An 18,206-nucleotide genomic window follows, 5' to 3' on the forward strand; every position below is an offset into this window, starting at 1 on the left:
CAGCTGCAGGTGAGGGAGGCTGGCCAGGCCAAGCTCCGCGGCTACCCGTCCCAGAGGCCCGCGCTCCCCCGCGGGGGAAGTTTCTTGGCCGGGAAAGGTGCAATTGTGTGCAGCTATTCCTGGTATGTCAGCGGGCCCGGCGGCCACGAGCCTAGGGCGCCGCTTCCAGGGGCCCGGAGAGAGGGAAGGCGGGCAGAGCAGGAAGGATGCGGGCGCGGGGGCGCATCCCTTCAGGGCGGAGTCGCTGTCCCAATCCGCCGCTCGGGAGAGGAGGGTGGGCCTCCCCGCACACGGCCCCTTGGCTGGGGGTGGCATCTCCTTGCCCAGACTGTCTGACCACAGAGGCGGCCCTGGCCGGGAACCCGTGGTAGCGGCTGGGGTGTGGGGGACGGAAGCGGCAACTCGGCGGGCCGGGGGTGGGCGGTGGGGTGGGGCGGGGAGGGGCGGGGCCACTGCGGGGAGGGCGGCAGCCGCGCTGCGACTTTTGAAGTCTCAGCTAGACCCGGCTGGGCTGCTAGTGGTCCGCTCCTCACACTCCTGCGCCTGCTCTGGTCCCCTTGGACTTGGGTCTATTTCAGGAGTTTGAGAAAGCAACGTCTACAAGTTCTTCTTGTAGATTCGAAAACTTAAAACTACAGAGCGCAGCAAAGGGGAAAAGAACCGGGCGTTTCGAAGCGGGAGCAGAGGCTGGGACGCCAGCTCGCGTCCCCTCCCAGCCGCTGGGCCGAGACACGTGAGGGCACCCAGCCACTACACGCACCCACCGAGTCTCTCCCTCTTTGGCTGTAGCCATGGAAGGGATGGAGGAGGCAGAGGCCGACTGCTCCGTGGCGTTCGCCGAGGCTCAGAGATGGGTAGAGGTGAGTGACTTTTACTGCTCTTCCTTGCAAATGACTTGGTCATCTCCTGGTCAGCGTCGCGCGGCGACAGCCCGTGTTCTGAGCTTTGGCCTCCTCCAGTGACTTTGCTGGAGTGAAGAAGTGGCAGTTTGAGGAACTTTTTAAGTTCTGTCTGTCTTACCTCTTAATGCCTAGTTGCCCTACCCCGGCGCTCTCGCTGACGTCCCCAGAACTCCCCTGCGCGCGCCCACCGGGTTTGGGTACTGCGCGTCCCAGAGGACCAGCCCACATCTGCTCTGGCTGGCGGGGGATGTCTCTGCAGGCACAGCCCACAGCGCGTCGCGCAGAGCTGGGCCAGGTCCTCTGGTACATTTCTTTGGGGTGCTTGAATAGGGATGCGTGACACATACCTGAACAACTAGTGTATTCAGTGTGTGTGTGTGTGTGTGTGTGTGTGTGTGTAGAAAGTGCGGGTGGAGGAGAAAGACCGCAAGGGCTCACCTGGAGGGATGCTTTCTCTGGGCAGCATCCAGCCCTGGGGCGCAGTCTGGGCACGTATTTTCGGCGTGGAAGATATTCTGAAGTCCTAAGATATAGTGAGGTCACTCATCAAAGGGATGTTGCTTTTCCAGCTGCGCCTCTTAGACAAGTAGACAAGATTTTCTATTTCATTCTTTCTTGCTGAAAAGGAGATCATCTCCAGACCACGTGTCTCTGTAGAAGTGAACCCCGGGACTCTTGGCTTATTCTTTTGGATAAAAAAGTTGATTTGGGGGGGGATGCTGGGGATGAATCCCAGGGCCTTACTCATCTGCACTCTACCACAGAGCTACGTTCCCAATCCCAATTTGACTTTTAAGATGAAGTCAAAGAAGTCTTTCAAGCAAAGTAAATCAGCTACAAGCGCTTGTTAGAAAAGTTGCTGCCTATATCAACCTTGCAGGCATTTTGGCGTTATTGATGCCACCTGCCGGTTTATTTAACGTATTTAAAAATTACATTTTGGTTTAAAGACTATTTCAAGAGAAAAACAATGTATTCAAGGATACCAGACTAAATAGTATTTTGAAATGAAAATTTTCCTTAAAGAAACACACGTAGAAAAAAATGGAAAGAATAAACTTTAAATGTTACATTTCTGACACTAAATAAAGAAATGTGCCACGTGAGTAGCATTGCCCACTAAGACAACGGATAGGTCTAAGAAATTAGCTTTTGGTAACTTTTAGTACTGAAATCCTGAACTGGTCTGAAGGTGACTTAGGTGTGAGGTGAGAGCACTAGATGTTGGCAGAAGAATAAACACTGTACTTTGAATTGAAATGAGAGTGGAAAAATTCCAACAATGTAGTTAAGAGAAATAACTTCCCTCATTCATAAACTGAAAAGTCAAGTCATCCAACTGTAATTTTCCATCAGTAGTGTTCGTTCTGCATAATTTTAGAAAATAAATTAAACTCACCATTTTCGGTTTATTGATGATGGAAGGAGGACAAAGGGAAGAAATATGGGGACATTTTTGGTCACACATGGCTTTTGTATGTAGTTTGCCTTTGCTTTAGGAAATCTGTGAATGTGGAGCATTTCATACCCTTCTTTTTCTTAGGTTTTAGAAAACCAAGACTTCCTTGTTTGTCCAGGCTTGTTCATAATTATGTAGGGATTCTATGAGAAATTTGTATATATTAAACCCCTGGAAAGCATAGTGCGATTCAGGATAATCATTGAGCTTGGAAATGTGTTCATCTTTCCATTCCCAGCCTGTCTATCATACATAAAAGTATTTATCAGTAATGATTTTGTAACTCTGTATTTTTGGTTCTTTATTAGAAGAAGACTGAGGCTTCCTAAAGGTATTGTCACATCTTTGTAGTGTAATTAGTGAAATTAAGTTAAGAGATTGTTTTCTCAAGCTACTTGAACCACACAGCAAAAGAACTGTTGAAGGTACATGGTGAATAATTTACATATTCACATATTCCTTGGGAATATTCTTGGATGTTTGAAGTGACAGGCAACTGTGAGGGTTATTTTATTTTCCAGTTTGTGTCCACATTTCTTTCTCTTGTTGGCTATGTGTTTACAACCAAAGTACATATTTTAAAATATTGTTCTTGCCAAAAAAGGCAGAATGAATAACTTTCTCATTGCTACAACCTATTAATTTTCAGAACCCCTAATTTGAAGATAAAATGTTGATTCCAAAGTATTTTTTAAAGTATTTAGGAAAGTGAGGAAGATTATAGTGTGAATCTTTCTCCCGTTTGCTAAGGCTCTTGCCCCATTTTGTCCTGTCACTTTCCTCTGCATATATTACAGCATAAAAGTCATTCATATATGTGTATGTATATGTACGCACACATATAATATAAACTATGTGTACTACATATAATATAATCTACTACCTTTATTTTCAATTAGTTTTGAATATCCCAAGGTCAAGAGACTCCAGTAACTTTATAAAACTTTGAATCATGACCAGATTCCATGTCATTATGTCCTTGCCATTACCATTTTTCTACTGTGATTTTATTTTATTTTACTATTACTATTTTTTGCAGTGCTGGAGCTTGAACCCAGGGCCTCACATACTGGGCAAGTATTCTACCACTGAGCTACATACATCCCCATTATTTTATATAATATAAGTTGTCTGGCCTTGAAGTTGAGATCCTCTTGCTTCAGAGTCCTGAGTAGCTGAGTTTACAGGCATCAGCCTCTACACTTGGCCTTCCATCTGTGATCTTAAAGAGCTAGTACGTTATTCTTGTAATCAGATTTAAAGTTCTTAAAATTCATTTCTTGGAGATGGGGAAAAAGCATGAGGGGTCAGGACTGGTGGTTATTATTCTGTTAATTGTTATTTTGTTAATTTCTTTTTTTAGTCACTTCAAATTGTACTTAGATTCTAAAGTTTATATATTCATACATATGCATACACACACACACACAGTATACATATGTGTGCCTATGTGTATGCACACACATATACTAAACTGGTATGTCTACTCAGGAGCTAATTTTTCAGCCAGAAAAATGCAGGAATGCTGCCTTTTATGATAACTCAGCATAATGATACTGGATTATTATCTGGTTGGAAATGCTATTTGGAATATTAATAATGTAGCACGGCTGGTTTATGATTAAACCTTGGTTTAAAACCAAGTTATGTAATGGTTTGAAGACATAGGCCAAGGGGAAGCTTGATTTTAGCAAGGTCAAGGAGTGGGTGATAAAGTGGTAGAAAATACAGCCTGGACTCTTCTAATTTTAGTTCTCATCTGCAGCACCTTTTAATCTTCTATACCTAATAGATGCCTTTGTCTCTCTGTTTTGGGACATTGAAAAACCTTATAGTAAACAGACAAAATACTGATGAGATTAAAAACTGGGTATGGTTGATCACCAGTTTCTAGTCTGTGAGTTAATGTTGCTATCTAGGTTGAGGTTTAAACACAGTAGTCATTTTTATGACTGGAGCAGAACAGGTCAGCTTAATTTACCTCCTTCCTGCTCACCTGCCTTCCTGTTATCTCTGGGTTTGATTGTTTCAGTATCACTGTCATCCTGTGAAGGGCCTACGGGATGCCAAGCTGAGTTCTTTTTCAAGCCTGGCACCACAATATCAGTCCTAATTCTGTTTATTTCCAATTGGTCTGGTTCTCCATCTGCCCCAACTTTTAACCTTCAAGGATGTGCAGATCACTATCTTTTGACTTACTTTGTTTGCCTTTGGTGCTAAAGAATTTAAGGAATTTAGCGGGTGAATTCTTAGGTTTTAAAGTGTTGCACTTTATGGGTCCCCCGGAATCCTTCTAAATGGTTTCCCTCTTTCTCCACAAACTGCATCCTTTCTACTGGTGGTTGCCAGCCTGTGGTCTGAAAGAGTTTGCCAGGGGTATAGGAATGCTCAGTGCAGATTAGCATTCATTGTCTGTAGGCTAAATGAAGTTCTCACAAATGTGTAGTATTGCTTTTCAAATGTAGACAGAGTGGCAGAAACGTTTACTTGAAAATGTTATTAAATTCCTAGAAGTATTTTTTGTAACCATATGTAATTTTAATTGTTAAGTTAAATTAAGTTTGGCCTAAAAGTTTCTCAATATGTAGTTCAATTTAACCTAACAGATCCTAACCTATACTTGTAACAAATAGTAAGTCTTAGCCAATCACAAGCTTCCAACTGTTCCAACCATGTTCAGATAAGACACCTGTAACCTATCAGGATCTCTCAGCATCTCACTTCTGTTTCTATATGTTACTTCTTTTTCTCTGGCTATATTTGTAGTCTGCCTCTGTGATGGGGTAGAACATTCTGAACCCATTTTTGGTCCAGACTATTGCACAAATAAAGCTTGTTAATGTCTGCAAAACTAGATTCATTTTAATTTTTTCTTTCAACACAATCAACAGCCTTTCTTCTTGGGGTGCTGGGGATATAGCTCAGTTGGTAGACTGCTTGCCTAGCATGCAGAAGGCCCTGGGTTCAATCTCCAGCACCACCCCCCCAAAAAAACAAACAAACAAACAACAAAAAAACCAATCAATAGATATTAAACAAACTTGAAGATGCTATAATGGTTATAATTTGTTATAAAATCCTAATGGGGGCTGAAAGTGTAGCTCAGTGGCAGAATGCTTGCCTAGCATGTGTAAGTATGCGTTCCATCCCCAGCATGAAGGTGTGGAGGAATCATAGTGTTAGAAAACAATTCTACCAGTTGTTGCTGTCAAAACCATTTTTTTTTTTTTTTTTTTTTTTTGTAGTCCAGAATTGGTAACCACTACATGATGGAACCCTTCTTCAAAAAAAAATTGTTTTTTTCAAAATATAAACCTGATCTTGTTAGGTCCTTGTTTCCTGGGCAGTCCTGAAAAGTATTTTAATTAATTTTTTTTGGTGAAAGACTTTTTTGATAGTCAGTTGTTTATTTTTGGTCAAAATTATCTTGATGTGAAAAGATGCTTCTGGGAGACTATATGGTGAAAAGATTTTAAAGTTCTCAGTCCTTAGTAGAGCATTGTGGTCCTTTACAATCTGGTCTTTTATATTTATCTGTAGTGTTTTTTTTTTTCTTCCCCCCCCCTTTGGTTCCAGGGATTGAACTCAGGGGCACTTGATCACTGAACCGCATCCCCAACCCTATTTTGTATTTTATGTAGAGTCAGGGTCTCACTGAGTTGCGTAGCGCCTCAATTTTGCTGAGGCTGGCTTTGAACTCGTGATCCTCCCCTTAGCCTCCTCAGCCACTGGGATTATAGGAGTGCACCTTTGTGCCTGGCTTCTGTCTATATTTTTGATTATTTTCTCATACTTGTGCAGGTGCTAGATAATGTAGCAATGGAGAACACAGTTTTGAAATCATTGTTCATGTTCTACATCTGCTACTTAAATTCTGTAGTCCTCAGTGTTCTCCTCTCAACCTCCCGTGATGCTTCTGAAGTTAAAGAAAATGCTGACTACAAAGCAGTTAGTGCCCCCTAATTGTTGCTTGTGTTGCACATACATAGAATGCAGCGCCGCCTCCTGCCCATCCTCCCAGGCTGTTGGGTATGGGATACCCCATTATTTCATATTTATTGTGAGAACTCCTTTCATTCTTCCATACTTGGGCTAAAAGCAACCGAATGTGAAGTCTTTTCTGGACTCTCAAACCTCCACCCCCACCCATTCCTTCCTGTCCTCTATTGCTCACAGAGATCTCTTTTTGCACTTGGTGGGATAATTCTTTCCATTTTTTTTCCAGATGAGACTAGTAGCTTAGGGCACAAGTAGTCTCTTTTGCTTGAGTATTTGGCATGGTGCCTGGCAAATACTTGTTGAGTGAAAGTGTAATCGTAAGGCCATAACAAAATTTAAAACTAGGATTTTGAGGGCCAGAACTCATTTCTTTTCTCAGTGGGAACTTGCATGAGTGTCTCTAATGCCGAGTGAGTTCCAGTTATTTGGTTGGGTCCGGCTATAAGACATATCTTCATCAGAGGGCTGGTATGGAATTTGCCTGTTTCGTCAATATTTCCTTTTCTGTCCCAGTGCAGTGCCTCAGTCACACCACTGTACCTCTGACTTCTACTTGATCATTTCTCTCATAGGGACTTGCATTAAAAAAAAAAAAAAAATTCCTATTATATGTCTGTAGTGTGCCAGGTACTTTCAATTGCCAAATCCTTAGCCCCTTACCTGGACCTTCAGATAGAGGCACATCCTATGAGGAGCAGAGATGGAAACAAACCCAACAACACCTCCAGGTAATTACTCTAATGAGACTTGCTCAGCGTGGAGAGGTGGCTTTAAGGAGGCCACCTGAGTCTGCCTGGTGAGTCAGAGAAGGCAGCATTTGAGATAAGGCTGCAGTGGGGTGAACACATTTGTCCAGTGGCCAAGGTCATGGCAGCTTTTTAACTTGTTGTGAGATCTTGAAGTTGTATACAACATAGCTTCCAGGAGTAGCTCAGAGTGGTTTATTCTGAGGAGATATTTACATGCAGTGAAGCACACAGATTTTAAGTGTAAGGTTGCAAGAGTTTTGTCAAATGTATCTATCCGTGGAACCAGCACACCAATCAAGACATAGAATTTTTTTTTTTTTTTTTTGTCATTGAAGAAAATTCTCTTCCAGAAAGGTACATCAGTCTCCATCCATTCTGATTTCTAGCAGAACACATCTCTATTTGGCAAATAAGAAAGGACCTAGGAAAGGGAGGGGAGGCAAGAGACAAGTGAGTTCCTAAAGTCCCCTTGAGAAGGAACTGATTTACACAAATAGGAACGAGGGCAGCAATGTTGTTAGAATAACCTGACTCCAGGAAATATAAGCAGATATGTCAAGGTATTTCCTGAGGAACTGGGAGGGATCCAGCACAGTGCCAGTCATTCTGAATCCTTCCAGTGTATTGATACCCTGAAAGCTAGAAATGGATCTCATAAAGTAAGGGAAAATACACAGAATTTATCCCTTTTAATTGAAGTGTCCTAGTTGGAGACGTGGATGCCCTGTGTCCAAGGGAATGAATGAGTTATGTTTGTTTATCGATATCAACATGTTACCTTCTGGCAGCTTGGAGCCCATTTGCAACCTTGAGCAGGAGTTGAGAACACCCACCCCACTTTTTCTCATTCTGACCAGAATTAGAAAGTCTCATTTGTATTTTCATGAAAGAGGCATGAAAGAGGCATCTTGTTCCTCTTTTTTTCTCAGATCATTAATGATATTAAACATTTATGTAACAGATGACTCACTGGGTTTCCTCCAGTGAGGAAGGAAGGTGAAGCAGAGACAAGGAGGGCTCTGTTCCCTCAGTGAAGTCACAGAAGGCTAACTCAAGTCACAGGTGGCCACTGTGAGGAAGCAGAGCTTGCAGTTTCTTCAGCCATTTGTAAAGCCCAGGAAGCCTGGAAGTTTGTCTTAGGCTGAGAGACCAATGCCCTGAGTGTGTGGTGGATGGTGTGCTGGTTTATCCAGCCTGCTTTGGTTCTCATCCTTCTGTGGAGGTCTCCAGCTCTTTCTCTGGTTGTCAAGAGTGCTGTGGCTAGTGAGGGCCTGCTGTTTGGTTAGCTGGCTTCTTCCACCTCCTCCCTTTTAAAACTGCATCTTGACATGACAGCATTTGAGCTATAGAAAAGCACTAGCTTTGTGAGTGCTAGCTATGAAAATAACAAAGAGGCAACAACAACTACAAATTTTCCCAACCCTTTTAAATTTGAAGAAGAGACATTGTAGGTGAACTGTTCTTCTAGTCACCGTGTACAAATTGAGTTATTGATATTATTCCGTTGCCCTATAGTTTCTGACAGACGGATCTCAGATGCTTATTGAATGAATGCATGTTTTGTGTCTAGTCAAAAGGTTGGCTTATTTAATAGTGGTTTGCAGATCTCCATGAGCCATGTAACTATCAAAAGTGTGTTGAAGCCTGAGGAAATGATAAATTATGCATACCTGTGCTCACTCTTTAGTTTACAAAGGTAATTATTGGGTGTGTTTCTTTAAAAACACGTTTGATGTACTCAAAGCTCTTAATAAGGATAATGACTGTCATATCTATACAACTTTGAAATGGAGGTTTGACATACTCAATCTGCTGCTTTGATCTTAAGAGATGGGCATTAGCAAATCACAACAGCTGTGTAAATTGCCTTTCCAAAGATTATAAAATATCCCCAGTGGCATTCTCAAAGACTGGTTCCAGTTCCTGCGTACTTACGTATATATGATGATGGGTCACAGTGCTAGACATTATGTCTGTCCTCAGCCCTGAGGAGGATGGTCACATGGAGAGAAGTTGGAAAAATCTTATCTGGGTTCACAGAGCAGAATTGGTAAATAACGGATTTTGACTCAGTATGTTGAAGATCCTTCTACAAATAAAGAACTCTGTCCTATACCAGAATGAGCTAATTTGAATAGTAAGTTACCCACCAGTGACAGTCTTGCCAGAAAAGGTAAATAACTGACAATTAAAGGAACTGGTATTTTTGAGTTTCTATCACATGTAAGACTCGTGGCCAGTGCATTATACCCACATAGTGTTATAATGAAGGACTGGTATCGCCTGAGGATGCTTTTCCTCAGATGTGGATAAAGAGGGGTGAAGGGAAATAATTTGCTCAGGGAAATACTAGAAGTAGCAAGTGGTGGCAAATTCAGGTAATTTGACTCCACAGCCTGTCCTCTTAACCCCTCAGCTGCCTGATAATGACACTGACCAGTACGTGATGGTAAAGGGTTTCTTAGTCTGGAAGAGAGTGGGCTCTCACCCCTCTTTACATCTAAAACTGTAAGTTTTTTTTTTTTTTTTTTTTTGGTGCTGGTGATTGAACCCAGGGGTACTTAACCACTGAGCCACACCCCCAGTGCTTTTTAATTTTTATTTTGAGGTAGAGTCTCGCTAAGTTTCTCATACTGGCATCAAACTTGTGATCCTTCTGCCTCAGCTTCTTGAGTCTCTGGGATTATAGGCGTGCATCACTGTGCCCAGAAAAGTCTCTAAAGTTTAATGTTACAAATCCTGTTCAACAGTACAGGTCTGTCTTCTGATATTAATGTTGGGAAAGTACATGGTGATCAAATGTTATATGTTCCACAATTGCTGATGGACACTCTTGAGCAATTGCAGAATTTTGATTTATATGTTCAAGTACATCTAAGTGAATTAGTTAGTGCTCAGTAAACCATTTAAAGTATTACACAAGAGGAATAACTTTATATGGTGACCTTGAGTTATATTTTGGGTTAGAATAGTAGATAGAGTGTATCTAACTAGTTTTTTAAAAATACATGTATTTTTAGTTGTAGGTGGACACAATACCTTTATTTTATTTATTTTATTTTTATGTGGTGCTGAGGATCAAACTAAGTGCCTCATACATGCTAGTCTAGCGCTCTATCACTGAGCTACAACCCCTGCCCCTAACTGTTTTTTTTGTATAAGACAATTTATGAAAGTATCAGGTTCTTAAATGGACTCCAGTCCAGTAGTTCATCCATACCCAAAGTTGTACAGACTCATTGTAAATTGCTTTGTGATATATGTCATGTTTTTGATGATATTTTCTAGTTTGTGTTCTAGACTTGTAAACATTGAATCTGAGATCGTGATAGAAGATTATGCCTTCTTGACCAGAATGGAATGTGATCTAGATGTGGGAACTGGGAAAGAACTATCTGAACTATTTCATTGTATCACTGTTTCATAACACTTAGTGGAAGTGAGGTCATTGCCAACCTCACTGTAAACTTTGATTCTGCAAATGGTTTTTCTCATGAGTTTCAAGTGTTGCTTTCTACCCAGTGAAAGGAAAAATAAGCAAACATGTCTTTGCCTCTTTGGCAGTAATCAATTTGGAATTGACCTTACTGAGGAAAATTTTGTCAATCTATCAAAAGCATCAGACATATCAGTTGGTCATAACTTCCCTCTCAAAACATTCCCTTCCGTTGTCCTTTGCATTCTTCTCTTTTCCCCCTTAATATTTCTCGTTTTCCTTTGTGAGATTGTCATCAGAAAAGGCAAGAGTATCCCAGGGTTCATTTCCTATGTGTCCTCTCTTCTAGCCACAGTTTCACCCTGGCAAATGTTACCAAGTCCATAGCTTCATAGTTCCTCTCTGTGCTGAAGACTTAACTATGCATATTCCTAGCCTTGACCTTGTCAGTAAACTATGGACTTGTATGTCTGATCACCTACCCAAGGTTTTCCACTGTAAGCCAGACAGGCCCATCACACTTACTGTGTTCAAAACAAGACCCTTAGTTCCTTCCCTCCCACCACCTGTCTGCTCCCACGACCTAGCAAATGACTCTGCCTTTCGTCCACCAATTGCTCAGCCCACAATGTTGAAGTCAGTATTACTCTTGTTCTTATTTAAGACATCACAACACACATTCAGTCTTCTAGTCTGTGAAGAAACCAACTGGTGATAGCTCCAGCTACCTCTAGACTCTGACCACTTCTTGCCACATCCACCACTGTTTTTGCAACAGGGGGATTCCCAGTTTTAAAACAGCAGCCAGATTCCTCTTTACAAAGGCAAGTTTGAGATTATATGTCCAATTATGCCATTTCCCCAGGCAGTGGTTTTTCCATTACATTAATCTGAAAATTAAATGGCAGTAGGTAGGCCCTTCATGTCCTCTTCCTTGCCATCTCTCTCATTTCTGTCCCTGCTCTTTATCTTGCTGGCCATGCCTTGTTATACTGACTTTCTGCTATCCCTAAAGTACCAAGATGGGTTTTACTTTAGGGACTTTGCTACTAATTCTTATGAAGACATTTCCCTCACTTGTTAAGGCATCGGCTTAAATGATGTGTCCTCACACCCACCCTTCACCTGTAAAGCCCCCTGGTCAAGCCATACTCATATATTCATGACACCCAGCATTACTGGCCTTTGTAGGATATATATATCCAGGATATGCATATATAATTGTGTGTGTGTGTGTGTGTGTGTGTGTATTTGGTTGTTTATCCCACTGGAGCCTAGGTGCCTTATCTGCAAGGACAGTTTGTTTTCAGTCCTTGAAGAGTGCCAGGCATTTAGTAGGCACTCAATAAGTATTCTTAGGATAAATAAATGGAAGAATGAACAAATATCTGAATTTTGTGTACCTGAAATCCTTTTAGCCCTGTGACATGACTTGTTTCCTCAATATGCTTCACTCAACAAGAGAAGTTGGTTTTGTTGTATTAGGTTATTTTTCCCTCTTCACTTTTCTTCAGATTCAGTTCAAGATTGAGCAAGTTCTAAGCATGTTTTTTATAAAGCAAGTTTAAAGCATGAGCTATTGACTTTGTTCAGTCAATTCTAAAAATGCCTGCAGGAAAGCAAGTATTTTAAGGCAAACATCCAAGAAAGTTCCAGGTAAGGGTGAGCCCTCTTAGCTGGGTACCTTTTGCTGGGGACAGTGCATCATCAGGAGTTTTCAGGAAGTCACAGCTCACTGATGGGTTGGGTCTTTGAGCATGGGCCCTACCCAGTACTCTCTGAGACAGAAGCAGAAAATAGCTTTACCCTGTTTAGAAATAAGAGGAAATAATGAGAAATTGGAGAACAGGAAAAATTTTTTCCAACTCATACATGAGAGACCCACCTTATCGTTCAGAGTGCTGCGCTTTATACCTGTCTTTTTGGAATCATTCTGGAATAGCACGTATAACTGAGCATGGAAGCTTTCAATAGCGCTTGCTCAGAAGTGAGGGGAAACAGGAAGCTGGATGATGCTCCTTGTCTGAATTTGTATTAGTTGACTTTTTCTTAACTTACTTTTTCATTATTTCCCCATGCTTACACATGAATTGATATTATTATTATTATTTTTAAAAGAAGAGAGAGGTTCAGAGAAGTTCAGTTTCTTCCTAATGCCACATAGCTGGTACTGGTAGAACCAGTATTTGAACCTAGATCTGTCAATATAAAAAGTCAAGCTCTCAACCACTTCATTTGCTGTCTATTGTTTCTTCTACCTCTTTTGACCCTACCTGCTCTGTAGTCCCATGCATAACCTGCAGTGCTATTAGCTGCCCCATGTATCTGTCATTGTCTTGCATATTTTTCTTATTTCATAATTGAAACTAAATTAAAAAGCATAGAGAAAGCTGGGTGTGTTGGCGCACACCTGTAATCCCAGCAACTTGGAAGGCTAAGGTGAGGAGATTGCAAGTTTAAAGCCAACCTCAGCAACTTAGTGAGACCTTGTCTTGAAAAAAAAGAGCATAGAAAAGTGCTTTGACTTAATATGGTGTGTAGTGTAAATTGACAGTAGATGCTATTAAGTAATTTCCTAATGTTGGGATGAGACAGGGCTTTGAGACGGTGTGTGTGGTGAGGAAGGGATTGGAGGACATTTGCTGTCCTGGTTCTTTCTGGGTCTTGCCCTGACAGGGAGGAGACAGTCACAAAGCAGCATAGGAAGAATGTGAATGTGTTAGATGCAAATCTGCAGGAAGTCTGAGGGTGGGAAAAAGCATTTGGGAGGTGCTAGGGAAGGTCCTTCTTGACCAGATGCATGAAGATATTTGAGCTGGGGAGGAATGGGACTAGCATGAATGGGATCTGTTTGATTGTTCTGATGGCAGGACAATGATGCTGGGAGTCTTCTTAGTGTGGAAGATGCTGCTTTGAAGATAGAATTACAAGACCAAATTGTAGATAAAGATTTTGAATTCTCTCTCTCTCTCTCTCTCTCTCTCTCTTTCTGTGTGTGTGTGTGTGTGTGTGTGTGTGTGTGCGTAAATGCCGCATTAGGTGGTATCAGAATCCATGGAACAGAATGTCAGTGGAGGGACAAGACTGTACTGTATTGAGGATCAAGGACTAAGCCTTGGGAAATGCCTTCTGTTAAAAGAACAGGAAAAGGAAGGGGAGTTGGTGGCCAAAAACTGGGCAGAAAACCAGGAATCTGTTAGGGATCCTAAGGGAAGCAGTGGCCTTATGAAAGATAAGAAGAAAACAGGATTATCAGCAGTGTTCAGGGCTAGAAAAAGTGATCAAGGGAAAAGCAAAAGGGAACAAGATCATGAAATTTTGCAAAAGAGTAACCTCTCACTTATTGAAAGTATAGCTTTGGGAACCAAGTACAGCATCTAAGAACCAAGCCAAGTTCAGAAAATCTTTGTGGAGAGTCATGGTCTAGGGGCAGGCACTTTATGAAAGAAGAGATAGGAAGAGTTATCTAAGACATCAACATTCTCTCCAACAATCTTATTTGTGTTAACAAATTCATTCCCTACCCTCAGCCGACCTTATTGGATATGTTAGAGGTACAAATCCTTCATAGTTAAGGGAATTAAATAGGTAGCAGATCTAGAAGAATTCTCATGGTCTGCTGCATAAGGTATTAAATTTGAAGTACACTGTTCTATTGAAGTGACCTTGATACGTTGAAGATTATGTGGAAGTCCCTTTAATCTTTTTCTGACATTCTCTTTTCCTAAACAGGGGAACATATCCTCCTCTTCCTGAGAACAATTTGGTGAAAATATTTTGTTTTCAAAATTTAGAATTAGTGTATGTGAATGGTTTTGATTTAGTGATTCTAAAAAGCCTAAAGTCATATTAATCAAATGTAACAAAGAAAGGAAATGAAACTTTTCTAACTTTTAAATATAGATCCACATTGTTGCCTTGTAACTGAAAATATACCCTTTGGCATGTTGTGTCCTTGTTTCTTTTCTGAGTTCTAGCATAGTATAGGGGCAAGATTGGCATGGATTCCAGAGCAAAATGTGTGACCATGGACAAGACAGGTAGGATCCCTGAGCCTAAGTTCCCACAATCATAAAATGGGAATTGCAAGATGGTAATGAGATTAAGGGAGGGAAAAAACATGTGAAATACAGGTAGGCACCTAATAGATGGTAAGTGCCATTATTATTATTATTATTATTATTATTATTATTATTATTTTGAATCTGGATAAAATAAAAATAGTTTATTCAGTGATTTTTTTTTTCTTTCCTAGAATGGTTATTTTTCAAGTGTGTGTGTGTGTGTGTGTTTGTCCCACAAGGAATTTAGATAAATTTGTTTATTCTAACCTTTGATTTATAAGTATAGGTTTTCATTAAGTACTATATATTATATATGTGTGTGAGTGTGAATATATATATATATAATGTGTGTATATATATTATATATATTATATATATAGTGTGTATATATATTATTAGTATATATACATATATATATATATATAATATGTGTATATATATTATTAGTATATAGTACTGGGGACTGAACACAGGGGTCCACTGAGCCACATCCCCAGCCCTTTTATTTTTTATGTTGAGACAGGGTCTTGCTAAGCTGCCAAGACTGGCCTTGAACTTGCAATTCTCCTGTCTCAGCCTCCTGAATTACTGGAATTATGGATGTGCACCACTATACCTGGCTCCTACCTTCCATATTCTAAAGTTGTGATAATAATTCCTTTCATCTATGAGAATTTGAGAGCATAATGAACAGATGTGTTACGAGTAGTTGATTTTGGCTCTTGATTGTACTTCTGCCATCTTCCTCTCCTTAGAGAGATCCTTCTTTGCTACTGATTCTTTCCTGCTGGTGGACTTAGAAGAAGAAACCTAAGACTAGTTGACTTGTCTGAGACACTACACTGTAAGAAAAGAATTCCATGTTTACTGCACTTTGAAAACACTGTCATCTGTTCTTGTACTCATGTTCCCTTAATTTTAACTGCTATCTATTTGAAGTTTCAGATGAGAGAGTTGGGTATATAGATTCCATGTATTAAGTTTCCTCTTTTCAAATAAATTGCTTTTTAAGTCTTTATACATTTCTTTACAGATGTTTATATGTCTTTGTTTTAGCTAGTCTTTGTTCTTTATGCGTCTTTTTTTCCCTTTAAATTACTTTTCATGTTTTTTGGTCTATGTTTTTGAGTCATCTTATTAGTTTAGCTTTTCTGCTGTATTCAGTTTGAAAGAGGTATCTGTAAGATCTTTCCAAGAAGAACATTTTACAATGTCTTACTAAAAATGAACCTAATGAGCTATTTTAGAAAAGAGAAGTGTTTATAGTCCATGAAGAAAGGAAGCATTTTTAGATGTTTTATTCAAAGGATAAAGTTTATACAACTGCCTCTTTTTAAAGCCAATTTGCAAACATTTTTAGAATTGGAAAATGCTTGTAAGACCTGAAAGGTATAACTTGCCAAGTAGCTGATACTTTTGAAATTTGGCCTTAGTTCTGGTAAAAGAATGTGGTTGACAGCCACACTACAATTTACAGTAATCCTTTTTGTGTAAGGAAATGAATCTACTTGGCCTAATAAATTCCAGATGAGTTTCTGGCTCCTTGATTATTGCCAAGTCTTTTAAAATTCAGGTTTCATTATTCAGTTTAGTTATGGCAACCTTCTCTGTACTTGTGATGGCCGGCGCTGTGTTAAAATACTTGGTGAGACTGTAACACTTTGGTTGAGTCATTTTGAAACACAAGCTTAGGATGTGGCCAGTGCCTCAGCATTTGGCATTCGGTAGGATTTAGCAGTGTCAAGCATTCTTGGTTGGGGCTAGTCCAGGCTTTAAAGGCGAGTGATATAAAGAACTTTCTTAGAAGCCCACCCAGGTATTATTTCTCCTTACTTCTCCTTGGTTACCTCTTTATCCAAAGCGAGTCTGGAAAATCTTTTTAGCTGGGTACACCACTGCTTCCAACAGTGCAGAGCTTCATTACCAAGGAAGAAGGGATTGACAATGTTGGGTTAGTGATTAGTGTCTATCATGCTCATTTTCTGATTTTCTCTTTTTCATGGTATTTTGCTGTATTATGATTGCAATTATTGTCTTAGCTCTCTGAAAATTTTATAATTTTCTTTGTTTTTCCCCTTCTTCCTGCTTTAACTGTCCTTCCCCCACCACTTTTGGCTTTTGACTCAAAATTTGAAGTTGAAATTTTCTTTTCAACGTTTAGTGATCTTTGTCCAGCTGCTTTCTGGATTCTCTACCAAGATCTGTAGATCCAGCCGCATTCCTCATTACTCCTCCCCTGCCTGGAACCCGTTGCCTCTGGACTCTGAGACTTTCCTGGGAGAACTTTCACTTTTGCTTCTGTAGTATCCCTTTGTAGGTCTTGAGGTTTAATCTTCCTTTATTCTGTTCAGTCAGGGCAACTTGTCCATCTACTTGGCATCTTAGAAAAGTTTTTTCCAAACCCGATGTGGTGTGGTGCATGCCTGTAATCCCATCAACTCAAGAGACTGGGGCAGGAGGATTGAGAGTTCAAACTCAGCCTTAGAAGATTAGCAAGGCACTTAGCAACTCAGAGAGACCCTGTCTCTAAAGAAACTATAAGAAGGGCTGGAGATGTGGCATAGTGGTTAAGCATCCCAGGTTCAATCCCTGGTACGGAAAAAAAACCCCAAAACTTTCTATTGCAGTTTCTTCAACTGTTCTCTCTTTTCTGAGTCTCTTCGTTGTCCTTGTGGGTTAATGCCTTAAATGCCTGTGCTGTTATTTGGTGGGGTTTGGGGAGGCAGTGAAGAGAATTGTGTAGGTAGTTCATTGTGTTTAACAGAAGTCGTGTGAGTTGAAATTTCATGTAAGTTAAATACATGTCACTGCCAGGAGTGGTGGTGCATGCCTATAATCCAGCAATTTGGGAGAGGCCGAGGCAGGAGGAAGTTTGAGGGCAGCCTGGGCAATTTAGTTAGACCCTCTGACAAAGTGAAAAATAAAAAGGGCTTGGCTGTAGTTCAGTGATAGAACACCTGTGGGTTCAATCCCTAGTATGAAGACAAAAAAGTCATTGTGTTAAAAATTTTTTAAAATTAATTAATTAACTAATTAATTAATTTATTGTAAACAAATGGGATACATGTTGTTTCTCTGTACATGGAGTCAAGGCATACCATTTGTGTAATCATAAATTTACACAGGGTAATGTTGTTTGATTCATTCTATTATTTTTTCCCTTCCCCCCACCCCTCCCACTTAAAATTGTTTTAAAGCATTACCTCATTAAAAAAATAAAAGAAATTTGGGATCTATATCAGGTTTCCAGCAGGAATCTATATCAGGAATCTAGCAGAAAAAGAATCATAACTTGTATGATTAATGTGAAGTGAGTTTAAAGAAGGGCACTTTTTCCATTGTGTAGGAAGAGATAAGAGAGCCCATGAGGAATTCAAGGCACAGAAGGTGGCCAGGTTGGATGGCATCTCCCTGATGGCTGGAAAGGTTTGAGAAAGAAGTAATGTTGCTGAAAACCAGAAATAAACATGGGTATGCATGTAATACTATAGTATGATGACTTTAATACTTTAGAATAAATACTGAGGAGTGATATGGTTGCATCATAAAGGGGTTCCATTCCTAGTCTTTTGAGGAACCTCCATACTGATTTCCATA

At 40.3% G+C, this 18,206-nt stretch overlaps 1 protein-coding gene across 12 annotated transcripts in view; it reads left to right on the forward strand.

The window, feature by feature from the left end:
- The first annotated feature begins 559 nt into the window (after positions 1 to 559).
- The window catches only part of Lmo7 (LIM domain 7), a 197,565-nt gene continuing 179,918 nt past the window's right edge, over positions 560 to 18,206 (forward strand). For 3 of the 12 annotated variants that reach the window (XM_047552087.1, XM_047552089.1, XM_047552088.1), the window contains exon 1: positions 575 to 860. In XM_047552087.1, the coding sequence (XP_047408043.1) occupies positions 792 to 860 (69 nt within the window). In that variant the 5' untranslated portion in view covers positions 575 to 791. Of the gene's footprint in view, positions 861 to 18,206 lie in introns of all 12 variants that reach the window. The other 9 variants (XM_047552078.1, XM_047552079.1, XM_047552081.1 and 6 more) reach the window with 6 other exon arrangements.

The sequence above is a fragment of the Sciurus carolinensis genome, chromosome 5 (assembly GCF_902686445.1).
Source record: "Sciurus carolinensis chromosome 5, mSciCar1.2, whole genome shotgun sequence".
NCBI classification, from domain to species: Eukaryota; Metazoa; Chordata; class Mammalia; order Rodentia; family Sciuridae; genus Sciurus; species Sciurus carolinensis.